Genomic DNA, 11,028 nt, shown 5'->3' with positions numbered 1-11,028 from the left:
TAAAACTATATGCATGCTAAATTAACATTATATATATATACATTTCCATGTATTTTACAATGTGTTTTATATAGACCATAAAATATATCTGTATTTCCCTTAATATCATGATGTACACTTTAATTATATGCAACAAATTTTATTTAAACAACCAATCCAGAGACCAAAATGACATTTTTCTTATGAGATAAGTCAATTTAACAGAAGTCTTAGAACTGTAAAATGTATATAGTCCATGCAATTATTGTTATTCTAAGACTAATGAAAGATTTTATTGTTACACAGTCCAAACAAATTTAGATTTGAGATTTAAAGAAATGTGATTTTGTGTAGGAAGAGTGAGAAATGTTTTTAGGAAGCATAGAGTATATGAAAGGACACAAAAGTGGAATTGCTGGGCTAATTGGATGATACAGAATAGAGATGGGCAGCATTTTGAGGGAAATGAGGCTGGAGTGTCAAGTCAGAATGAGAATGGAGATCCTAGAACACAAAGTTAAGTGTAGAAAATGAAGCATCAATAAACACTGACCAAAGGATCAAATGAAAATGGACAACTTGTGGTAGTCAGCTCTTTCCTTCCATGTGGGCTGCAGGGATCAAATTCCAGTTTAGCAGGAAGTGCCTTTATCCACTGAGATGCCTTGTTGGCCCTCATTTTAACAATTTTTTAAAAATTTTATTTTATGTGTATGGGTGTATTGCCTGCAGGTAGTTAGGTGCACTGGTGTTGTGCAGTGTCTGTAGAGATCAGAAGAGGGTGTCAGATACCCTGGAACTGGAGTTACAAATGGTTGTTAGCCACCATATGGGTGTGGGGAATCGAACTCAGGTCTTCTGCAAGAGCAGCCAGTGCTCTTAACCACTGAGCCCTCTCTCCGGCCCCCTCATTTTAATAATTTTTAATGTATATTTTTATTGAGTTTTGGGGAATTTCGTACATCTTAATCATATATAACCCCTCCCCTATCTGCACTCCCCATAGCCCACCCTACTGGATTTCATGCATTCTGTCATACGTGCTGAGGCCTATCCTGTCAAGCATTTGTATCCAGATAGCCATCCATGTAAGTTCATCTAATGGAGTCTAGTCAGCCTATCTAGAATCACTCCCTTAAAGAAAATCAACTCTCCCTCATGAAGCAGTAATCAGTTGCCAATAGTGTCTCAGCTAACTTTGGGACCTGCTGTCCTTTTCCCCAGCTTTATGCTGGGTTTATGTCTGATTGAGTCAGCATGGGTTTTGTGCAAGCTGTCACTATTGCTGCAAGTTCATATGAGCAAGTTTCCAAAGACCTGGAAGACTGTGGTCCCTATATTCATGCACCATGCCTGGCTCTTAAAGTCTTCCTACTCCTTTCCCAATGGCCCCTCTCTGGTGGGTGAGGTTTAACATAGGATTCCTATACAGGGACACCCACTTGGAAGTCTTTTATTCTCTACAACTGGGCCAGTTTTGGCTTTCTGTGTGCATCACACTCACGAGGAAGCATAAGGAAGCTTCACTGGTAAGAGATGAGGAATGCGTTAATATTCACTCTAACCATTGTTGTGCTGTTTGACGAACATTACACCTAGAGGTTCCTCAGAAGAGGTCTCACTTAGGTCTGGGCATCTCTCAGACACATATTCTCTGTGTGTGACCAGTTGTGGAACTCTGTAATAGTCTCTATCTGATGTAAAAGAAGTCTCTTTGATGAGTGGTATACAGTATACTTTTCTGCAAATATATAAGGACATGTATTTAACATACAGTAAGAAATTACAAAATAAAAGAAATTACGTTTGTCTAGGGATATGAAAGAGGTATGGTTTTTCTCTAGGATCTATGATCTTTCCAGCCACGTATATTTGACCATGTTTACAGTGCCATGCATGAGTTCCCTCCCATTGAGAGAAATTTAAGTTCATTTAGATAGCTGTTGATTACCCCCAAGATAAAAGTTTGACTATTGTACCACTATAGGTTGCTGTTCTGTTAATTGTTGTTAGGTTAGTAGACATTAAGATGGGATTGGACCATTGATTGGTTTCTCTCCCTTAGCAGCTTGCATAGTTACCTCCAGAACTATGAGAGCTAGTCTTCAGGGAGGAAGTCAGTTCCAGCTCTGTTGTTCCAAGTTCTGTGTTTGAAGTATGACTTGTCTTCAGGAATAGTGTCTTACCTTCAAGTTTTGGGAGGTAATCAAGGGCCGAGGCAATACCATATTTTGGGAGTGTCTTGGACTACAATGACCAGCAGCTCAAAGGGAGGTTCCTTCTTTCAGGCAGTGTTTCTTATTATGTAGCCGTCAGGTATACTCATGTATTCATGTTCAGATACTATATGTGTATATTTCAATAGGTGTTTGGGCTAACACATTTCTGTCTGGTTTTTCCCACCACCTAAGCTTTTTATTTATCTCCTCTCTCTCCCCATCTAACCTCCCTCCTCCCTCCCCAGTTTAAGTACCCCCCTTTTCCCCTAGATAATACCCATCTCCATTTATTCCCCCCTCTCTTGAGTTCCTTCTTCCCCTTTACCCCCATGGTTCCTGATACGTCTTTTCCTCCTCCCTTCCCAGTTGAATACCCCTATTTTCCCTTTGGTAACAGTTGTTTGCTCCAATCCCCCTCTCTTAGGCTCTTTTTCCCCTTTACCTCTGTGGTTCCTTTCCATTTTCCTGGCTCCCGCAGTTACATCAGGGTATATACTCACATATAAGGACTTGATGCTAAGATCCACATCATTTTAACAATTTTTGAAAGAAGAAAATAATTCAGGAAGAGCCACAACTTGGAGAACACACTGGAGAGTCAAATGCAAATAAGAGAAATTAAAAACAATAAGTTCATTTGTTCCCCCTCCCTGCTTTTCTAATCAAAGGAGCAAAACAGGAAAGAACCTTAGTTCAGGAAACACAGTATCGAATAAAATTTAAGTCCAGATGGCTGGAGAAAAATACTTATTCTACCATTTCTTAGCTGTCTATCCTTAGGTAAGCTAGGTAAACTCAGGGGCAGTTGACCATTTCCTAAATACACAGTGCTGCATATGTAATCTCTAGTATTGCTGTTCTAGTTTCTTTTGATTGCTGTGACAAAACACTGACCAATACCAACTTGGGGAGGAAGGAGTTTATTTGTCTTTCATCTTTTGAGTCACAGTTCATCACTAAAGGAGCCCAAGGTAGGAACTCAGCAGGAACCTGGAGGCAGGAGCTGAAGTACAGGCCATGGAGGAACTCTGCTTACTGGCATGCTCCCCTGGCCCATGCTCAGCTTGCTTTCTTATACAACACAGGGCCAACTTCCCAGTGGTGGCACCACCCACAATAGGCTATGCCCTTCCACATCACTCAGTAATCAAGAAAATGCCCCACAGACATGACCAGAAGCCAATACAATGGAGGAAAATTCCCAGTTGAGGTTCCCTGTACCCAGGTGTGTCAAGTTGACAACCAAAGCTAGCCAGCACAATTGCAGACATCTTGGATGTGGTTTTCTAATGTGGTTGCTAAACAGAATATGTCAACCTCAGTGCCTTTACCTGTGTAATAATGAGAACAGTACTGACCTCATGGAATTGCCTGAGTCTGATAACATAATAAACATTTCTCAAATTCCATTATTCTAACAGTTAATCAGCATACTGCATTATGATTTTTTTCTCTCCACTTTCCTTTGCTGTACCAAGTTGTGAAATCATGTAATGCATGCACACACACACACACACACACACACACACACAAATTTAAGAAAAATAGTTAAAATAATCTAAATAGAAAAACATAGACATCCTCTATGTTGTGCCCTTCAACAATCCATTCTTGCAGTTTCTTATTAAATTTTACATCTCACTGTGGGTAGAAGACTTCTAAGTATTTTACTTGTTTATTTAATATATCTTTATTGAGCTTTGTAATTTCATACAATAGTTCTTTTTAATATTTCATTTATTATTTTTATGTCTATGTGTGTATTGCCTGCCTGTAGGTAAGTGCACCCGTGTCGTGCATTGCCCATGGAGGTCAGAAGAGGCTGTCAGATCCCCTGGGACTGGAGTTATGGAAGGTTGTTTGCTGCCATGTGGGTGCTGGGATTCGAACCCAGGTCTTCTGCGAGAACTGTCAGTGTTCTTCACCCCTGAGCCACCTCACCAGCTGCATACAATAGTTCTTAATCAAATTTAGACCCCTTCCCCCATCCATGCCTCCCCTTTTTAAAAAGTTTCATTCACTTACTCGGAGGATGTTAATGAGCACTTACTGTAATACAGGACCTCTGTGGGGTGCAAGGAATAACATTTGAGTAAGGAAGACATGAATTATCTCCCTTTCCTATATGGTAAAGATGCTTTCCATTACTGCTGGAGAGGAGACTGGAAATAAATCGCTTGACTAGTCTAAAGACAAAATCATTTCTTTGACCACTGCCGAGATCCCTGCATGACTTCTCAATCTGCTACAGATGATTTAAAAAAAAAAATAATGCTTGCTCCTTTTCCCTCAAGTGAAAATTTCTGATATTATTCCAATGTTCCATTTGAAAATTACTTTTTGAATGTGCTATACCCCTTTGATTCTCTCCGCCCCACCCCGTGTTTTTCTTTGAGACTCAAGCCCTCGTCCTCCTTTCCCCACCTTCAATAGAAGTTTTATTTAAAAAAAAGATAACCTGCTGACTCATGACAGAATTAATGAGATCCTGTGGGTGGGATATGGGGGATTCAGATAGGGGAGGAGATCTAAATAGTATTAATATGTACTGTATGAAACGCACAAAAATTCAATAAAAATATACTTTGAAAACAAATACACTTTTCAGAAAACTGTGGATCATCAGTATTTCACTACACACTTCTCTAGTCAGATGTAAATCTAAAGAAGGAAAACAAATCTATGTTCATCCCCTTACTTGAAGATAATATTACCAATAAGTGGTCATTTTTAAGGAAACAATACCACATACCAGCGTCCTAATGAGAAAGTACTTTTGCATGTCTGTAAATTGAAGAAGCATTTTGCTCACTTTTTCCTCCAGCACTTTCGAAGTATTCAGTTTTACAGTGAAGTCCATTATCTAGTTGGAGTTGTTTGGTTTAGGGTGATAGATAGGGATCTAGTTGCATTCTTCTACATCTAGCTATCCGGTTTGACCTGTACCATTGATTGGAGATGTTTTCTGTTCATCAATGTGTATTTTTGGCCTCTTTCTCAAAAATCAAGTGTCTGTAAGAGCATGGGATTATATGTGTATCCTCAGTCTATCCCACTAATGTGTGTGTCAGAATGATGCTGGCACCATGTTTTTTACTACTATCCTCTGTAATATAACTTGAAATCAAGGATGGTGATACCTCTAACAATGTTTTATTTTTCAACATTGTTTTTGGGGCTGGAGAGATGGCTCAATAATTAAGAGCACTGACTAATCTTACAGAGAAACCAATTTCACTTCTCAGCACCCACATAGCAGCCAACAAGCATCTGAAACTCCATTTCCAGGGGGTAAGACACACTTTGCTGGCCTCCTCAGGCATTGCACACAGGGGTGCACTTACATACATGCAGGCAAAAATTCATGGACATAAAGTAAAAATAATCTACACTTAATGCTCATGGGACACAGCAGAATTAGGGGTAGAGAGAAAACTGATGCATCCCTCAACTCTCACCAGTGAAGCTTCCTTAAGTACAACAGAGTATGATGTACACAGAAGCCCACAACTGGCCAAGTTTTAAATAAGAGACTACAGAATGTGTGTCCCTGGATAGAACTCCTATATTAAACCTTACCCACCCACAGCTCAGGGACCATTGCAGAAGAGGGGACAGAAAGATTTTAAGAGGCACGGTTGGTTCATGAACATAGGGAAGCAGAGGGTTTCGGGCCACTGGAAGCTTGCACATGTTAACTTGTATCAGTGGTGGTTGACCACAGGACTCATGTCAACTCAATCAGGCAAGGGCTCAGAATGGAGCCAGAGAAGTGGATGGAGGGCTGGCCCTAGACTGAGAACTTTTAGAGACTGATTACCACTGGGTGAGGGAGAGTATGCATTACATAAGATCTCTAGATAAGCTGACTAGACTCCAGTGGATGAATTTGCACTGAAGGACATGTGGGTACAAATGCTTGACTGGATAAGACTTAGCATGTGTGATGGAATACATGAGGTCCAGTGAAGGGTTGTGGGAGCATGGATGGGGGAGAGGGGGTCTAAATTTGATTAAGAACTGTTGTATGAAATGTATACAAGGTCAATAAAAATTTTAAAAAATAAAATAAATATAATTTTATAAAGGATTGTTTTAACTAATCTGGGTCTTTTGTGTTTCCATATTTTGAAATGATTTTTTCAATCTGTGAAAAATTGCAGTGGAATTCTGATGGGAATTGCACTGACTCTGTAGACTGCTCTTGGCAGAATGGCCATTTTTATATCCACTCCTACCAATCTATAAACATCTGTACACTCAATCTAATATGCATAGCTTCCTAAAACACATGCATGTCCTGCATGTATATGTATACACATGCACAGAGAGAGAGAGAGAGAGAGAGAGAGAGAATTTAAATGAAGTTACCCTATAATGAAAAGACAGTGCCTCCCCCAGATAATGTAAGGTATCAAATAAAAAAACCCAGGGCCTTGTAATGGGTACCTCGTTTTTCATTGGTCCACGGGATCCTATAGACCTCCCCAAACAGAATATTGACATTGTCCTTGGTTGCTCTCCAGAAATCGATGGTAAGAGCTTATTACAGAAGATAACACATACTTGAGTCCAAGGACATGAAGAAAACAACCTGGCACTTTAACTAGTCACTTCATCCCTACTGGCTAGATTTCACAGTGCTGAAAGATTGTATGCAGACTCCTGGGGAGAAATATTATCAGCAGTTTTACCAAAGTATGAACTTGTGATGTCTAATAATGACTGGCTTAGCAAGATATGTTTGTTATTATGGTAATAGCATGAATGTTATGGGAGTAACCAACCATTTTCTGATTGGATTTAAATTATGTTCTACAAGACACAATTCATGCTTGGTATTGCTAACTGAGTGAAAAACCTGTATCTGGCCCTGTAGTTATAGGCCCTAGGGAAGAACTTACTACTATTATTCTGCCAAATAGACATAGTAATAACTACCCTGCAAATTCTTATCTTTATACCAATAGATTAGTACATCTCTTGAACCTCATCAGAGAAACTTCTTTTTTAAGTAGATTAATACAGAGACCCAAAACTGGCTAATGAGAAGGGATTGTATAATGTTTAGCTGTAAATGTGATATCTATTTCACATCCCTCACTCCAAGGTTCAGGGATCATTATGCAAGTGGGGTTGAAAAGATTTTAAGACTCATAGGTTATGAAGCTCCACAGCAGCATCATATTTGTTGGGCATAACTTATGAAATTACAGTAGGTTTGACTGTATGTACAAAACCTGCATAAGATCAAACCAGACAAAATTCCCACATGAATGGATAAGGGGCTCAAGAAGTCCCAGTCTTAGCTAAGAAGCTATTGTCAACTCAGCTTATTGCTAATTTTCTTCAGGAGTACAGCCCAGGAGAGACTACCCATGCTCCAATACATGGGCTTACACCTACTTTTTTTTAAGACTACATGAATTTGGGAGGGGAAACTGATAGGGGATAGGGGAGGAATTGGGAATGGTGGGTGGATCTCATCAAAATGTATTATATTCATGTACGAGTTCTCAGATGATTTCTTTTAAAAAACAAAGCACTGTCAGATATTCCACCCAACCTTGAAGTCCTCCCATGCCACTCTATGTTACCTCAGAATTCATTGTTTATCTTTGTTTGAACAATTTGCACATGCTCCTAATTTGATACTTAAATTCCTCTCTCTTTTCACTGTTATCCATGCATCCTCTTCAAAGACCTTCAGCTAGAATCCCTTTGAAAGTTTCTAGATCTTAATATACCACCATGCGCACTTCTCCTGCACTGTAGACCACAAGGCGATATTTCTCCTTCAAAATAAGAATTCGTTCTTTTCAGAAAGAACTGCAGAGTATTGAGATACCTTTCGAAAACAGTATTCCTTCATCTCCTCTGTATTGCTTGTTTTTTCCACTTACGGCTTAGTACTATGTTTAGGCCCTGTAATCTCCAAAACTTTTGATTCTTCTTGATCAGTATTAGTTCTATCTATAGGAGACTCTGGGTATCCTTGAATTTGGAAACAGGATAAGCATTTCTCCACCCCTCTAATCTTCTCTAATAAGGAGACAACTTAAAAAATACAAATAGTAATGCAACCATGAAAATAAGTGTATGGCCACCTCGGAATAGAAATACAAGAAGGCATCTTCTATTTCCAGGCTCCTGGAACATTTCTCACATTCATACCTATGAGAGCGTCCACCGAGATACCTTTTCCAGCTTTCGATGGAAGCTTCTCTTCTGCACTGCATACTCCCTTATTTCTTTGCTGGTATTTTCAATGTTATATTATGCTCTTGACACCCTTGTCGGTTTTATTGCAGGATAATAATTTCTTCTTTTTGACACACTCTTCTGATGACCCTGAGATATGGTGTTACAGAGCATCATTTCACAGGAGCTAATTCAGCCCCAGCATTCTTTGGTCAACTGAGTACTGTACACAGACCATTGGTGATGGAGTTTTCTGCAATTTTCCAGCCCCTATCTCCAACTGCTCATCATATTGATTTATTTAAAAATGTTTTTCATCAGTCAGGCATGCATAAAACAGTATTAGTTAATATTAAGAATTAGCTTATAGTATCAGGAGCCTTCTTAACATTGTTCCTGTGATAATGATAGTGATAATTATATTCTATTTGTGAAATTATTGGATGTTCATTGCTTGTGTTATCATTGAATTTATTCAACTTCCCCTATGACATTTACTGTTATTTTTCCTCCCTTACTGAGGAGAAAAACTGCAACTTAGAGAGGTTAAATAATTTAACCAAAGTCTCAGAGTTCCTAAGGCAGGCAGCGGGATTCTCTCTCATGTGCCTTGCCCTAAGACTTGAAATCTTATCCATTAAAGTGTTCAGCACTATTAACTTTAATTTAGGATTTACTTTAATGACCTTGAAACACTTTCATATCCAAAAGAAAATCTTTACAAGCTCTAACTTTCTAAAAGTAATATACCTTCATTTTCTTCACTATTATCTACTTTCTTATCAATGTCAAGTATACGGCTAAGGCAAACCTTTTCATTGGTTTGATTTCCGTACTCTTTTCCTTCAAAGTTATTTTCTTCTTATTTAAGAAAGCATATGTCAGAATTAAGACTTTAATGATTAGTTTTGACATTTATTACTTGAGTGGAAAACAAACTTTGTCTGGAAATGTCTCAATATTTTTAGTTTATTTATAAATTTCACAATCTATATAATTGTTATTGAAAAATATTTAAATTAAATTATTTTTCCAGGCACGACAATAAGTGAAATAAACTTGAAAGATTATTAAATATCTATTTAAAAATATTTGTCTTTGTAGTTTCTATGATGTACTGTTGCATATAATGTCAGGAATTTTGGCTCAAACTGTTGCCTGTCAATCCTAATTTATTGTTATCGAAATTGATTCTTTAGCTTATGTTTCTCATTTTTCTTTTCTTTTCATTTTTTCTATCTTTCAAAAAATATTTAGCTCCTAGTCAGACTGTTACTCTAGCGACACAACCTGTGGTTACCAAGGAAACTGCCATCTCCAAACTAGAAATGCCATCTTCCCTGATGTTGGAGGTACCTGCTCTGGCTGATTTCAACCGAGCTTGGACTGAGCTTACTGAGTGGCTTTCTCTGCTTGATCGAGTTATAAAATCACAGAGGGTTATGGTGGGTGATCTTGAAGACATCAATGAAATGATCATCAAGCAGAAGGTATGTATAAAACAATAAATATAAAATCTGAAAGATATTTTTTCTTTAAAGTGCATATGTTGCCCTTGTCCTTTCACTCTCCTTCATAATTTATCACAAGTTTTAGGAAACTCTTTTTCTGTGTGCAAACACATTACTCACTCTGCCCTGTTAACCTAAATATGATCAAGGATGTGAATTAAAGTAATTATCTAAGTAACCATAATTTAAAAGGAAGAAAAGTGAGGGAAATCCTATTTAACTACTATTTTTAAAATGTCTGTGCTGCAAAATAATTAGCTCAATTGAGCTGATCACATTTAAACTTTTTGTTTTGGCATTGTGCAACCACACCATATTATAGAGACAAACAGGATAATCTGAGACTTGTCTAGTATCCACTCTTCTGACTTGGCTGTGCCAGTTTTCCTCCTTAACCAATGAAGACAATTAAAAGGGAACTATAAATTTTTAAAAGACAAGTAAAAAGGATATAGTTTTAAAATACCCTGTATCTCAATCTGATATTTATGCTTTACCATTTTCAAATAACCATGTTTTAATAATATGACATTTCATTTCTCATCCTTATCAGAATCCATTTAGGAAAGTTATCATATGAACTAGAAAATTACAACTATATTAACATAAATGTGGTTTACCTAGCTACAAGTATGCTGTATTTTTTTAAATTTCTCCATGGATAAGAAATGTGATTCTGACTTTTAGCCAAGAACCTGGCTACTTTTCTTTAGGGTCTTTTTCACCCTAACTGCCAAGCCAGTTCCTACCTGTTAGTCTTATCACACCATCCTCTCAACAGGTTACCCAAATTGCGGGTAGGGAATCAGGATGCAGAATGCTCTGGCTTCTTCCATGCTGAACAGGGACACAGGGTGGGGCAATTGGGGTACCCCTTTGGTGTGTCCATCTAAAACACTCCGAAATTGCATAACTCTTATCTGAAGGGAGAAAACAAAGTCCTTGACTGGTGAATAGGGGATGTGAAGGATAAGTAAAGGCAAGAGTAGTTATCATTACAAGTTCTAGACAGGGAACCACAAAAAACACAGAACAGAGAAAATTTCAAATGCTCATAGCAGAGTCCATTGGGATTTTTTGAGGATAGCTTCCAAAAGCGTCCCTCTATTGGGTTCCTC

General features: G+C 38.1%; 1 protein-coding gene across 1 annotated transcript in view; it reads left to right on the top strand.

Moving 5' to 3' along the window:
• The window catches only part of Dmd (dystrophin), a 2,373,110-nt gene that overhangs the window by 1,673,352 nt on the left and 688,730 nt on the right, over positions 1-11,028 (top strand). Inside the window, exon 51 of the mRNA XM_017795501.2 lies at positions 9,657-9,889. Within this exon, the coding sequence (XP_017650990.1) occupies positions 9,657-9,889 (233 nt within the window). The remainder of the gene's footprint in view (positions 1-9,656; positions 9,890-11,028) is intronic.

Source organism: Nannospalax galili, unplaced genomic scaffold, assembly GCF_000622305.1.
Source record: "Nannospalax galili isolate Female #2095 unplaced genomic scaffold, S.galili_v1.0 scaffold7, whole genome shotgun sequence".
Taxonomy (NCBI): Eukaryota; Metazoa; Chordata; class Mammalia; order Rodentia; family Spalacidae; genus Nannospalax; species Nannospalax galili.
Note: the sequence above shows the minus strand (reverse complement) of the source record. Positions and strands in the feature narration are given on the sequence as shown.